We start from the raw sequence: 15,867 nt of genomic DNA, 5'->3' as shown, positions 1-15,867 counted from the left end.
GAAAAAGTCAGGCCCTAAATATAGATAAATCGTGACTATATGACATGGGCTGGTTCTCCGCTGGGGGGGCAGCAGTACCCTACCCCTTTACACGCGTAACATTCGCAGTTGTACACACTACTAAGAAAAAAAGTAACTGATTACTTGCTCCTTACTGACTACTTACTGACGTTACTCAACTCTTACTTTCTCTCTACTTCTCTTCCAACAAAAGCATTTTTTCTGCCGTTTCAAATTACTGGACTAAAATCAAGTAAAGACCACGTAATAATCAAGTAACGGCTAAAGAAGTAACGGATTACAGTGTCTGTTGCTCTCGATAAAAAAATAAATAAATAAATAAAAAGACTAGGAAAAAAAAAAACATCAGGTTAGACATACCATGACATGCTTTCTGAGATTGGAGTTCGTCGACCTCGAACAGGATAGCAGCGTTTCTTTATGTACACACACATGCTGCATTTAAACAACAAAGTGTTATCGCCTTTTCTCTCCATCACCACGAACATTCCCGAAATCTGTGGCCATGGCGATAAACTCAGAAGAACTCGTCAGCACGACATTGTTGAAGAAAAAGGACAATTGCAACTAGGAACCCTGTGTTCCGCGCAACCTCTTTATGCATCTCCTGCCAAAGCGTTGGCCCACAGGGCCTCAACAATGGGATAGCTCGGCCGCGCTCTTTTCTAAAGTTTGGAATTTCCAAGTGACCCACTGTGTCCAAAGTTTGACCACCGTACACGCAGCAGCAGGTTGCGGTAGGAAGAGCCCTGGGTTCACTGGAAGTGAACCTTCGGAGTGGCATTACAATGATCTCGACTTATTGTCACGGGATAGCAAGAGCAGATAGGAGAGGCAGGTTGAAATAGGATCGTTAAAAAGTAATCAACTATTCCGTAGTATGCTATCCTAATCCATATTATCCACGAAAAGTTATTCGCTCGCAACAATAATTGATTATTTTACTGAGTATGCATACAAGTAATTGATTGCTAGTAACGCAATTACTTCCAGCCCCTCATATGCCGATCAAAGACGCTCTTGGAGCTGGCGACTCCCCGCGGCAAAACGGAGAAGCAGCGCACGCGTGCGACCCATCGCCACTCTCTCCCGGTTGGGGGTCTCCCCGCCACGTGCCATTCCCACCAATGAGGCGCGTTGGGCTGGCTTTCGTTCTCCATCCGGGAGCCAGCCCCCCGTAGTCTCCATTCGGCAGCTGTCTGCTCACCGGTACAGAAGTCCGTGCTTCCGTTGCTGTGCTCCGTTCAGTGGCCGCTGTTGCTTCTGTGCATTACCTACTGATGATCGCCTGCTGGCTCACTGTGTACCTCCAGCATGCTGCTCCAACCACTCATTAATGAAGGTAAGCCATCTTTACAACTCGTCCACTTTACTATGTGGTACACCAGCTCGGAACACATGCAAGCACAGCGAACGTCAGGGTTTTCGGACGAGGCAGGGCTTGGTCGCAGTTGAGTGAGGCGATGTCACCGTTGTCCATCTGTCATTATCACTGAGGGCCGCTATTGAAACAATATATTCAGGGCTTGTATCGGGATATCTTGCGAAGGGTCGCTGAACAGCGTGACTTGTTGATTGTGCCAACTGTCCCAGTCTCACGCGTGCGCGGGTTGACAATGCAGACATGGATGAAAAGTGAAGCATGTCTGATTGATTGATTGATTTTTAAAAGAAAAAAAAATGAAGCATGTCTGATCATGTTATACTGCACATCTTCTTTGTAACGGGAAGCTATTCCGCCAATAAATATCATGGGACGTCGACTGGATTGGACATCCTTGCACTTTATGCGCTCCTTGAGACTTTCGAAGGAAGCTATAGATGTTTTAGAACCTCAATGCGATTATATCTTCTAGGCACATCATGTTTGGTGCTCACGTTTCATACGGTTAGGATGGATTTCAGATTTGTAGATTGCGGTTTCTTCCCTGCAGTCAAATCACACTGCTGTGTCATTACGGGTGAATTTACGGGGACACAAAATAACCATTATACCGTTACCGCAACAAAGTATAAAGTGTATTACTGCCGCTCAGATGTCCTAACGTGCGCGAGATTGAGCGAGTATTGTGTGGGGGATGCAAATGTAAAAGTTTGAGCGTGTATTTCACACAGGACGTTTGGCGTGGAATGTTATTTAGTTATTGCGATGTTACATAATCATGTAGCTTTCCAGTGGCTCCAGTCGCACGTGCACAACGTGCAATCCACGAACACAAACGTTGTCCAGAGCACTTCCTTTATACCGTCATATCCGTAGGCATGCATGTGCGCAGCATACAAACAAATACAAACGTTGTCCGGTGCACTTCCTTTGTCGTCACATCTTCAGCCATGCATGTGGCTAACGAATCAATTATTAAGGAATAGCAAGCCGTCCTTCTCTGCTGACCTTTCCTGTGAAACTAAATAGATCCCCCACATGCATGTGCACAACATGCGATCAACATGTGTTTATGGGAGTAGCCTGTTTATGGGATGTATCAACTGTTTATGGGAGTAGCCGAATTTGTCGTGTGACGATTTCAACAACCTCTCCCTAATATTTTTCTTCGTCAACATCAATATCTTTGCTGTCATGTCTTCAGCCATGCACGTGCACAACATGCAATCCACAAACACAAACGTTGTCCAGAGCACTTCCTTTATACCGTCATATCTTCAGCCATGCATGTGCACAACACGCGATCAACAAACAAAAATGTTGTCCAGAGCATTTCCTTTCCTGCAGTGCCTTCCAGTCGTAAAATATCACGTTATTTACTGTCAGCATCATCACCCGATGTCCTATTTCTGCTTCGTATATATGTATACGCAGCTTCGAGACTGAACTTCAATTCAACTTCAATTCTATCAACGTTCCAGTGTCTTTCTATTGAGCGCGCACACATACTCCTACTATAATCGGATTGTTGTTGCCGCAAATTCCCGTCAAAATACGATATCTTTACACGTAGCGTCGTACGACATGTGTCATAGACCTTCCTTATATAGACAAGAACGACTCGGAACACTCACACTTTTATGAGAGACGAGATTGCTTTGTGATATGAGCCGCCTTAACCACGCTTTTATCGTGCTCAGATTATAGCACGCCACAAAGGAAACCGCTCGGCTTCGGAAACCCTTTGCGTGAACGGAAAACCTTCAGTAAAGGCGACTTTTCTAAGGATATATACTTTTCTTCGGCATATACAACGTGGATAACCTTTCCTCGATATATCGTACAAGCGGACTGCAGATTTCTGTGCCTTCTAGAGGGGGCGAGAGTTCAGCTGATTCAGACCCCCCCCAAGCAGCACAATGTACTTAAAGTCGAGTGCAATAGGGGTGGACGGGTAGGTGGAAGGCCTTGAACAGACTCTTGAAACTAAAGAACATTGATAAGACACATACCGTCCACCCCTATTGCACTCGACTTTCAGTACATTTTGCTGCTTGGGCCCCTTTCTTCCTCAAATTTGCTTGGTCCCTGGCCAAATACAACCCCTTATTGTGAAGGGGCCCATTATTTCATACCCCACATCACCACCAGCAATGGAGTATATAGAGTATCGCCCCTGGGGATGAAACTCCCCATTTATCATCTTAAAATAAGGTTGTTGTTGTGCTGTAGAATATCGTTATAAGCGGGCTATGTACATTTCCGTGCGCTATTCACAAGTTTCTCGGAGTATTGAGAGAATGTGATGACCGTTTATGTGTTCGGGAGCTTAAACCGAACTTAAAACCGAATATAAAAAATCGGGATTTATCTTATAAGACACTCTGCGTTGTAAAAGCCCGGCTGCGTCAGTTTTTTTGTTTCTTGCGACTGCGTTCTCAGCCACAAGGAGAATGTAATGATATTCCATGACGTACTCGGTGACTGGCCAGCAGCACATAGACATGTTTCACACCCTGCGATCTCCTTCCTTAGGACTTTTGTGGAACGAACATCCTTTTAGTAGCAGGCCCAATGTAGAGTTGGACGAACGTCTCCAGATCTTTCTGTTTTATACCAACAAACCATTACGTCTTCTAAATCTATTCGTTAACATTGCACGCCTCAATTACTAAGGCCATAACGAGAAAAGGAAAAAAACCGGATTCGCGCTCTATTTCTTTGCCATTCATTTTCTTTATCACATCAGCATCACTATCTTTTCATAACGCGTCTGTTTCTGGCCTTTAACCATCACAATATCTGCAGTTAACGTTCTGACACCAGCATAGGCTTCCGTCGTACATGACATTCATCTCGTATTCTGTTTCCGCTTTGCAATTAATCTAATAGAGAAAAGCAAAAACAAACAAAAAATCAGTTTACAGGACGTATAATGTTCAAAAATGACTGGTGGTCATGAGTGGTGGTTATGTGTCCTGGGAGATCATTCCCAAATGACTATGGTGGAACAAAAGAATGACTTCGAGAATGCGTTTGGTGTTACAGTCAAGACGCGTGGTTTTATTAGTACGGGTGTTGTGTTGTGCAGTTGTGTAAAGCTGCCCGATACGACAATAAATGATGGAACAGTGATGATAGTGATGTAGATGACTGATTTAATGATAAACAATACTTCAAAGTACGTAGCTTTAAATGTACCACGCCTCCGCCACAAAAAGAAATATCCGAAGCGTGCCAGAATATTAGAAGCTGATCCACTAATGTTGCAGTGCATGAGGCAATTAGACATTCAAGGACAAACAAAACACAACCTCCCACAATGCCCAGTAGAACCTGAGAATCTACTTGCTAGCGTCCTCTAAGCATCATTCGCGGACAGCTTATGCTTTCCTAAAAAAAAAAAAAAAAAAAAAACTCTATCCGCGCTGCAGCGATTCTTGAGTTTCTTTTGCTGCAAACTTCCTGTCTGTCGTAAACTTTGGAACATGATCAGCCCTGTCAGCAAGATTCCCATAACGCTTAGTCATCCACCTAGTCACTACTTTACGAACATATACACCATGGGCGGATTTTCAATAAAGCCAAGTCCGTTTACAAACTGTTCATGAATAATTTGCGTTTCATTTCTGGTGGCTGCCTCGCGCCCACACGTCCGCTGAAAGCGAAAAGCAGTTCAATGGGTTGACGCCCACAGAGAATAGAGGGCAATACACAATACCTTTCCACGGAAGGGGGTTTTCTAGTGACGCCCTTTGGGGGTCTGCTCGGATGTGCTTCTTGAATGGCAATAACGTATACGAGCGAAGAGAGCTTACTTATTTGATGGTGATGATGATGATGATTTATTTGTTGTTACTTATTTGGTGTAGGTTCGCGGGGCCCAGTAAGATACGGTTCTTCGAAAGAAGACAGAGGCATAACAGATCTAAATTTGCAATCCTTTCATTATCTGTGTCCTCCCATTTCCCGGTCACCTGCTTGCATTTACGACGATATATATACGTTCTTACTCCCGTGAAGGACATTTTAATGATTGTCTGATTTCGTGATTAAAGCGCCGATTGCACACCACCTGGCGTTCAAGATAACGCCAAGCAATACCAGCGGGTTCGATCTGCTGTACACAGTTAGCTAAAGACTTGATGTCTTCTTAGTCTCGACCGCACAAGCGCGGCATATTATCTCTCAAAAACACATAACTAGCAAGGCTTAAAGATAGAACAAAATCATTTTGCAGCTTTCTATGCGGCACATAATAATAACCCCTTTTGCAAAAGCAAACACCCCACATAGCATCTCACAGCGCAAACGCGCCACTTTTCCCGAGCTACCGAAGCTAACACACCCCCAGCTACCGAATGACATAGTGACGCCACTTGCAAAGTACACAAGAAAAACAATTCCAAACAACATCTCGCGTATCTCCTTCAGATCCTGTACGCGTATACCAAAGGAAAACCGAAACAATAAGAAAGCAGACGAAAGAATAAGAAAGCAGACGACACAGGGAACGAGGCGTCCTTTCCGCTTCTGCTTCTGAAACGCGGCTTGCTTACTCATCATCCTGCTGCATCGGGCGTAATACATCTAAGTATAAGGCGTTTCTCTGCCTTTGAAATGCGTCATTGAGTAGGGAGAACCATCGCCACGGTCCACACCCGCTGCAATGGGCTCGGCATAACGTAGCACAGATGGGAAGAAGCCGGATCGGACAGGTATTCGCGTATCCGGGTGCAAGTAACGCAGAAGACGGTAATGTTTCGTCTTCGCCGTTCCGAGTTGCTTACGTGTAATGGGGGGGAACATGGATGGTAGGGAAAGAGAAGTGGTGGATTACTTGTTGGTGGTGGTCATCGCGACGGGGTTTTTCGTTTGCAAACGGGGGCGTTTCAGAGGTCCCGAGTTTTAAAACAGTGAATCGCCAACGATACTGGATTATTTATTTCTGATTTATTTGCATACGAAAACCTCGGCAACACTGTGTTCTGGTTGGTCACTTCGGTGTCGTCTGCTATCAGAAGTCTTCGACTTATAGCAGACGGCCTTCTCTCGACTACATCAGCTCAGTGGAGCGTAACAAAATATACGCGGCATCAAATGCCCAGGCGTACGCGCACATGCGTGATGCTAGAACGGAAAACAAAAATTGGGAAAATTAAAAAAAAAAAAAAATACCGAGCGAAATGTTTTTATCGGTGCACTTGTTTCGAGCGCCTCTGAAAGCTTCCATATGTGACCACTACATGGCGCCGTGCAGTTGTAAATGAAAAGCTTTTGCCGAAGCCCAGACGGAATTTTAAACTTGAGAACGCATTGGGCGGGGGGATGCTCGGCTAATGTAAACGGGCGCCGGTTACCCATACAAACAACACGTAAATAGGCATCACCGCGAAAAAGGCTTAGGTGTATATGGAGGTCACGTCCGCTATCTGAAGGGCCAGCAGCGGCTGCAAAAGAGATGATTCAAAAACCTTGCCGTGAATATTCTTGTGAAGTTAAAGAAGAGCTCCGTTATGGACGCTGTGATTTTGGTGACTGGTGTTTGCTGGTTTGTTCTGAAGCTTACGAAATGATGTGAAAACTTTGCCATTTCAGCTGAATTCGAAATAATGGTAATTTTTAAGGAGCCAGAAAGTTATTTGTGGGAAACACTGAAGGAAATTGCATGGCGCTTAGCAACAATGCGTGTTGACTTCGGAAGTGATGCTTATCAGTGTTGTGGGCTTATACGGTGCGTTAATTATATTGGGATGTTTTTTTTTTCTTCTTAACAGTCGTATCTCGTGTCACACATTGTTCAAAGGCAATTATTATTTTAGAAACCATCGTGCCTTAGACTGTTATTACGAGTACCTGTTCCTTTCTTTTTGCCACATGTACAACCTCTAAAAACAAAACGTCACCATCCATGAAATAGTTTTTTTCCAAACACAAGTATCGATCTGCACTTCAATTTCAGAACAGTGTGGGGGCGTTCGCCCTCTATCAGACTTTGGGCTTATCTGAATTGTCAAAAAGCACTTTACTGAAACTAAAAAGTGCATATTTTCCTCAGCATTTCTCCCCGAGCCACACGCTCCGTATCTTCTCATAGCCCCTCCTCACTCATAAAATTCTGAGGACTCAAAGAAAACATATAGGCAATGCATATTAGTATTGGAAGAAAAAGAAAAAGAAGAAGAAGAAACAAACTGAAGGTATATACTCCACAGCACTTATAGCTGCGTGTGCTGATATTAGTGTTATATATCTTGAGGCATATCTTAAACCGTATAGTATAGATAGATAGATAGATGGTCATTTTTCTCCATTTGTGCCGTAAAAGGCTGAAAAATGGCGGTCGTAAACATGGATAAGCGACGCGCGAGTCCACCACGTGACTGGCTTCATACCGTCGTTGCCAGACTGGTGGACTTTCAAATATTTTGATGGACATTCGAGCGAGACGTTGCAGAATGGAAGCAGGGACGCACACACACACAAAAAAGATGGAATGCCTGATTTGCTGAGCGACAGCCGTTTTTTTAAGTGCCCCTGATATACGGCCTCTCTTTTTTTTTACGATTTGTTTCGACTTTTTTTACGTAATATTTTACGGTTATTACGTTTATGTCGTGTCTGGGGTGAAGCCACTTTCAGATATATGAGTAATCAACGTACAAAATCCTGCCCTTTTTGTTTCTTCTTTTTTTGTTGTATATTTCATTGTAGAACAGCTTCCTTCGCTATCGCACGTTCAGATCTGTACGGGACCCCGCCATAAAAATGACTCGTCCGATGATGATGGTAATGATAATTGGTGGCCATAATACACCTGGAGTCGCGTAGCATTTCGTTTCGCAAAGATGTAGTAAACATTAAAACCGCAGAGGGCGCCATGCTGACTTGCCTAACGTTTATTACACGAAGATACACGCAAAACGAAACTGCGTGTACTTCAATGCGGTCGTGAAAACTAACGTTAGTCGGAGGTAACGTTTGTTTGAGTTTTGAGGAACACACAATACGAAGAGGACGACAACACCAGACTTTTGTCTTGAGTCTTGCGTTGTCCCCTTCGTATTTTGTGTTCCTCAAACTCTACAGGAAATGTCATCTCTTGCTACAGTACACACTGTAAACTGGAAAACACCCTTATGGGTGTAAATGGCTTGTCCTATAACTGACACCTCTTTTTACACCGTACATGGTCTGGAACACCCTTTTTAGAGGGTGTATTCCGTGTAAATCACCCCTGGAAAGGGCGCTTTTCTTTGAAAATGCCCTCTTTTGCACCCTTTAAACACCCTTTTAAGAGGGTGTAAGATCGTTAAACACCCTCCTAAAAAGGTGTATAAAGGGTGCAAAAGACGGCATTTTCAAGGAAAAGCACCCTTTCAAAGGGCGTTTTACACCGGATACACCCTCTAAAAAGGGTGTTCCAGACCATACGGTGTAAAAAGAGGAGTCAATTATAGGACAAGCGATTTACACCCATAATGGTGTTTTTCAGTTTACAGTGCACCATCTCGCTCGCACCATTCTAATTTCCATCATCTAACAGAAGCCTTTTTTTTTTCTTCTATTTTCAGCGCACGAGCGTTGCCTGCCTACGCCCCCTCTGACTCCAGAATCCAGTCTGTGCGGATCAAGCGCTGCATCCATGAGCCCCATCGCACATACGTTCGGCCCGTGCCGCAGCCCAGACACCTCCCTCCCAGTCCTGATGCCCGTACCCATCCTTCCGATTCATCAGGCCCCTCACGGGACGTCATTCACGCCGTACCTACCGCCGTACGTGCCCCGCCACGCAGCCAGCCTTCCGACGCCCCAGCCCCTGCCGGCAGCCGTGGCTCCAATTTCGGCGAGGCCGCGCAAGAAGTTCGACTTCTCGAGGCTCGCCGAGTCCGCTACGGAACCGGACGATGCTCCGCAGGGTCCACAGACCTCGGCGTTTATCAGCAGCGCGTATTCCTCCTACGTCATGAGTCAGCTTTACCAGAGACAAGAAGGACAGGAAGACGGCAGACAGCGTCTGGGCATCATGGCGTCCTCCAGGCAACCAGTGCCGTCGTCTGCTTTGAGGCCTGCTCGCTACCGCGCCCCGTCGCGGCCAAAGAAGGAGTTTGTGTGCAAGTTCTGTCAAAGAAGGTTTACCAAGTCTTACAACCTGCTGATCCACGAAAGGACGCACACGGATGAGAGACCTTATACGTGTGACATCTGCCACAAGGCGTTTCGAAGGCAAGATCACCTCAGGGATCACAGGTACGTATTTATTATTTGCTCGCACGGATACAGTGGATACAAACAACAGATACAATTGTAAAATATGAAGAAGAATATGCGTGACGCTGCACATCTGAAAACCTCCATGGTACGATCATTCGTGATTTAATAGACGACGTTAAAAAGATGCGCGCGCGTAAAGCAGCATAGGAACTTTGAGAGACACCGCTCCGTCGTCTGCTTCGGTTATGGTGTACCCCAGCAGACGCTTCCGCTGTGCGCATCGATAACGTTGTTGTTCTTCTTCTACCCCCCGCCTCTGGTCATCTCTCTGAAAGTTCCCGTGAGTCCTTGCGTGCCACAGGTGGCGCTTGCGATCCCAATGAAGGCTTCTGAGGGATCTCAGGCGGTTGCTATTTTGTGGTCTATTTTTGAAGCGTGATGTGGGCAAGCTAACGCTTCTCCCATTCTACAGTTGGCGATACAAGGTCTATCGTTGTCGCACTGAGTGGCTTATTAAATACACTAGGCTCACGAAGTGATTGGGATTGCAGCTCGCCTTCGCCAACGTTCTTACAAACACACAAGTATATAAAACACCGGTTTAGATGCAGCCCTGTTTTAATGCGCAATGCATAGATCCTTTACGGTATATACGTGGCGCAAAATAAAGGAAAGTGTCCATTTTGTAATAGTCAATATAGAGCATGTAGTACGGTATACAGATGATTAAGTAAGGTTATTATGTCTCGTGTTCTCACTGATTGACGATCCATAAGCTTAGAAGGTGTCCTATGTTTCTACTCCACATTGAACCTGTTGTAAATGTAAACGTAGATGCTCGTCTTTTAGCTGCTTTTAGAAAAGAGAAGAGTTCTATAGATCCAGTTTTGTACGAAAAGACCCGACGTATTGGTTAGGTTACTCATAACCTCCGGACAAATAGCATTTCTTAGTCCAAACTAGAAAAAAACAAGAACATGTAAAAAGAAGGGAAATGAAGATGATGCTTTCCAATGACCAAGTGGAACATAAAATCTGGGGAGTGCCTCCCAGACTCAACGACCGGGAACATGTGGCTATTCTAACGGACGTGGGCTACAGATCTTCACATTATTGCTGGTCAAACAAGCAGAGAGAAAATATGTGACAATAGCTATCAACTGAAGCTCCTGACAGTGCAGAGCACTTAACGAAAAGTATTTATTACAAAAAAGCGCCTCTCAACGTCACTGCAAACTTAAACGTAAACGCCAAGCAAGCTAGCTGTTCCATTCCTTTGAAGAAACGACATGTTTACTATGACCTAGCAACCTTTTGCCCTTCCATAAACATCTCCAAAGTACGACGACGCCAAAAAAAACATTGCCAACACTTCACCAAACAAGCTTTCGAAGACGTCGCAATAAAACATCTAACCGCGTCCATAACACTAAAAAAGGTAAACGTACGTACGGACCACAAATCGTATTTCTAAGCCTTTACCCACATTGTGTTTCTTGGAAACTGGAGGTTGGCTCAAAGCACCTTTACGCCGTTTTTTTTTACGGACGAATTTTGCTCTTTTTCCTCAAAAGCCCGAAGGGACACCCTTTAGTCCCGATGAGTGTCTTGTCACAATATCCGCAAATTTTCTCTTTTTAAGGGGGAACGTTTTTTTTTTTTAAATAGAAGGGTTGCATGTCATAAAAGAGTTGTCTCCGCCGCAGTGTCCTTCAGTTCTACTCCCACGGTCCTGGTTGCGCTTCGGGGCTTTTTTTTTTTGAGGCAAAGGGGGCCCTAAAAAATGTTGCTTTATTGCAATTACGTGGTCAGCGGTGGTCCTTTGTCAAAGCACAGTTTTTTGTACGGTCGAAAAACATGTCTCACGTCCTTTTTTTCGGCGACGGGTGAAGGGTTTTTATGATGGGTTATAAAAGCTGTTCCGGGCGTCGTCGTCAGTGTGTGTGTGGCCTACCGTCGGTGACTAAGTGATATGGCATTATACGCACGTCTTAAAAAGGGTACTCAAGGTTTTTGAAATTGTCGGAAGAACGGCAAAGGGTTAGGTGGCTGTTCGCTTTACGGTTGTGGTAGCACCGTGCTAAGCTTGTTAAGGTGTAGCGGCGAGATGAGAAGAGAATTTAAACAGCCGAGAGGTGCTCTAAAGGATTGTTGGGTTGAAAGGAAAGCAGATGGCTCTGTTTTGGGACATGGAATATGGTTTTGGACGCACCCTGAGATAGTAAGATAGACCAGATTAGAAGAGGTATGCTTCGCTGGGCTTTCTTTAAGCTCTTTTTTATAGCAAAGATGCTTTTCGCTTTAGCTTGGAATGTTCAGCTCACTTACTTCTCGTGCGTCGCTCAGTCGGCGATTAAATATTACGTCAGCGCTAAACTGTATGTGGCCTTTGTAAGCGATGCTTTTGTATATACTGGTAGCCCTGTGATTGCTTCGGCGTTCCAAGTTACGTACTGAATGACTGAACTGATGACAGCGTCATCTGAATATTTAGAGTTACATTTTGATATGGGAGTCGCTGCATTGCAGTGCATAAGCCTTTGGTACACTGTGTCTCTGGAACAGTGACCTTATTGGTTCATACGATGATAACATGATGTGGAAAAAAAATGAACAAGTGTTGGTATTGTTTCGTTTCGCTTGGTTCGGATTTGAAGAAAATGGAGATTTTGGCTTCGCTAATGTGAGGCCCGCGACTCCGCATCACTTGCACCAGGTACTCAACAATAACACCACCACCAACAACAACAAGTATTCCTTCACATAATCCACAACATTTCCTATTGTTCGTAAAGTTGTAGTTGTGGTTAATTAGCGAGTGTTAGTACATCGGGAGGTGCTTACGATAACTTCCGAAAACACGATAAGCCAATCACCTTATTCCCCTTGAGTGCAGCCGACATCACGTTGCTGATCTTGCTGATATGACAGCTTCCCTTATATCGTGTCGTTTTCGTCGAGATACGAGACAGATTCAGATGAGATTCTTAGATGAGATGGATTACGATATACTAAAACGGCTTACTGAATGATTGTAGCCTATACACAAAGTTGGAATATGAACTATACAGGAAACTTGATTAGTTCGCGTAATCCACAACATTTTCTACAGTTCACAGTTTAGCGATTAACCGCAACTACGACAATGCAACGGCGCCTTCTCCGCTATGCATTCCGCCACACCCATATAGAGTGAACCCTCGTTAATATGACTCCCGATAATCTGACATACGCGCTTTACGACCATACTCCTGGGGAACAATTTAGTGAAACCTTTGCAAATGTCCCCCGTTAATATGACAATAGACGATTTTACTAAGATGCGCGCGCCACCAAGCGCGCGGCGCAAGGCAGCATGGGAACTTTAAGCGACACTGATCGGTCATCTGCTTCGGTTTATGGTTTATCACGGCCGGCTGACGCTGCTGCTGCGCACACCGGGAAGGTTGTTGTTCTTCTTCTACCTCCGCCTCTGGCCGTCTTGTAATGCTCTGAGGCGCTATAAGTTCCCATGAGCCCTTGCGTGCCACAGGTGGCGCTTGCTTTTGTAAAAAGGTCTATTCCGCATTATGACCAAAATTTCCGGGAACGACCATGGTCATAATAACGAGGGTTCACTGTATACCCTCTACACACCACGCTCTTTCCGCGAACCTTAAATATTTTCCTGGAACCGACAAAATAAACTGTTATACCTGAAACGTTCCAAAAACGGCACCTGTGTACCACTCGTTACCCCATATGCCTCAACTAAACCTTGCCTTCTCTCTCCTCTTTCGCAGATACATCCACTCCAAAGAGAAGCCCTTCAAGTGCAGCGAGTGCGGCAAGGGCTTCTGCCAGTCAAGGACCCTAGCCGTCCACCGGATCCTCCACCTGGACGACTCCCCCCACAAGTGTCCCACCTGCGGTCGATCCTTCAACCAGAGGTCCAACCTCAAGACCCATCTCCTTACGCATACAGACATCAAGCCTTACAACTGTCCCGCTTGCGGGAAGGTCTTCAGGAGGAACTGCGACCTGAGGCGTCACGCCCTGACGCACGGGATCCGAACGCCGGACACGGACTCGGATGACAACGCGGACTCGCAGTTGTGAACCGTCGCGTGACCGTGTTGTGACGTTTTCCGTTTTTTTTTTGTTTTTTTTTGTGAAGAAACTGGTCAAGTTTGACGTACTCGTTAAACTGTATATTGTATCATGTTTGTAAGTGTTTGTGAAGCAGTGTTCATCTGCGGTTGTCGTAAGATTAAGGAGACTGCGCTCGGAACAATGCGTAAAAATTATTTTTGTTGGTGCAGCGTTGGAAAAGCTCGTGTGAACTCAAGTTGGATGAAATGTTTTTCGAATCACTCATTAAATATTGTTTTTAGTTATCGTTTGCTCAATGTAAATATTCTGCCATTTAAAATAGAAGTTGGGATAACGAGATAGATAAGGTAAAAGTAAGCTTATCTTCTCATGACCAGGACTGACATAACAAGGGAGCTGTTATCAACACAAAAGCTTTGCGTCAATGACTGTGCATTGCCTTGGACCCTGTTTTTTCTTTAGCAATATTCTGTCAAAGTTAGTTTTCTCATATTTATAACATTGCTGTATCCATAGCAACCAATCACACATACTGTTATCATACGCAGCAGGAACAAAATCAAACCCATCATCAGCTGTCATCATCAAGTGCTTCTGTTTAATGACAATTTGTGAATGCTGAGATTGTGTTGAGGCCATTGTATTGCTGTGCCAAACTTGACGCATGTTTCCTTGTCGCATTCAAGGCAGCTGGAGCCAAAGATCCAACCATGGTTGTACATGATGGAGAAAATTATGTAATAAATGTGTACAGTGCCATTGTGATTGTCTCATGTAATTGTACGATGCATGACTGCTGCACCATCTATGATCTCTTAGTTTAAAATAATGTTTTGTTTCCTGCAGCAGTCTAGCTAGACTGTATCACTCTCAATGGCTATATACATAAAAGTTGAAATTGTTTTCAAAAGCAGACACGTGTGTGGTTCACTGATTAAAGGGGCTGGAAGGGATTCGATGTACGACTTTGAAATGGGGGAGCCTCTAGGAAAATAGGACCTTTTTTGGAAGAAGAAGGAGAAGAAGAAGAAGGAAAAAAAAAAGAATGTGATAGGCTACACTGTAAACTGAAAAACACCCTTATGGGTGTAAATCGCTTGTCCTATAATTGACTCCTCTTTTTACACCGTATGGTCTGGAACACCCTTTTTAGAGGGTGTATCCCGTGTAAAACGCCCTTTGAAAGGGTGCTTTTCCTTGAAAGTGCCGTCTTTTGCACCCTTTATACACCTTTTTAGGAGGGTGTTTAACGATCTTACACCCTCCTAAAAGGGTGTTTAAAGGGTGCAAAAGAGGGCATTTTCAAAGAAAAGCGCCCTTTCCAGGGGTGATTTACACGGAATACACCCTCTAAAAAGGGTGTTTCAGACCATGTACGGTGTAAAAAGAGGTGTCAGTTATAGGACAAGCCATTTACACCCATAAGGGTGTTTTCCAGTTTACAATGTGTATCCAGATGGGATGTTGCTCCCTGAAGTTGCTCAATAAAACATTAATTTGGAAAAAAACTGGGAGCTGCCCCGTCGAAATTTCATGATGGCACCGCGAAGCAACACGAGCTGCACAGAACGAAGTCTTGAAGTGGTTCTGACACTTCGCCCCATGCTATGTGGAGTATGACAAAATGTGAAAGAGGGTTATCTTCATCGCTGTGAACGATCCTATATAGTTTTATGTTTCATATAGCGAAGAGTTGAAAATTTGCGGCGCCGTGCTCTCTGACGTCACAGAAGGCATGTAGCGGGTTAGGTCACGTGTTTTAGGAGAACCAGTAAGAATGTCCGAGGTTCTCGCCTCTCTGACGATGAAAACACTTGTAATAACAGATGATTAATGTAAATAATTCTGTTTTATCAAACCACAGTTATCGAAATGTTGAAACTCCCCTTTAATACCTTTGTGAGACGGACTAATTTAGTGTCACTTTCGGCGAGTGACACTTGCACTTAGTGTCATTCGCGTGCTGTCACACGGTAACTTTGCAGTGACACTCGGCAGAAAGTGCGCTAACGACTTAGTGAGTTCCCCAAACTCACTTCACTTCTTTTCGGCTTACAGAGTTTGTAGCCTCGACGGCAGGCTTTGTGGTATACAGGTAAAAATATTGAGAAAAAGCGAGGGGCCCGGACACTACAATATTTTTAAACCAGTATTTT

At 44.5% G+C, this 15,867-nt stretch overlaps 2 protein-coding genes across 4 annotated transcripts in view; one reads left to right on the top strand and one right to left on the bottom strand.

Moving 5' to 3' along the window:
• Positions 1-15,867, bottom strand: part of LOC135387882 (uncharacterized) — a 268,730-nt gene that overhangs the window by 56,747 nt on the left and 196,116 nt on the right. The gene's annotated exons all lie outside the window — the stretch shown is intronic.
• LOC135387880 (protein odd-skipped-related 2-like) lies at positions 1,129-14,470 on the top strand. The gene is made up of 3 exons (XM_064617073.1): positions 1,129-1,363; positions 8,980-9,655; positions 13,402-14,470. Exons 1-3 carry the CDS (start codon positions 1,336-1,338, stop codon positions 13,715-13,717), a joined length of 1,020 nt encoding a protein of 339 aa, XP_064473143.1. The 5' UTR covers positions 1,129-1,335; the 3' UTR covers positions 13,718-14,470.

The sequence above is a fragment of the Ornithodoros turicata genome, chromosome 3 (genome assembly GCF_037126465.1).
Source record: "Ornithodoros turicata isolate Travis chromosome 3, ASM3712646v1, whole genome shotgun sequence".
Lineage (NCBI taxonomy): Eukaryota > Metazoa > Arthropoda > Arachnida > Ixodida > Argasidae > Ornithodoros > Ornithodoros turicata.
This window is presented reverse-complemented; position numbering and strand designations above follow the sequence as displayed.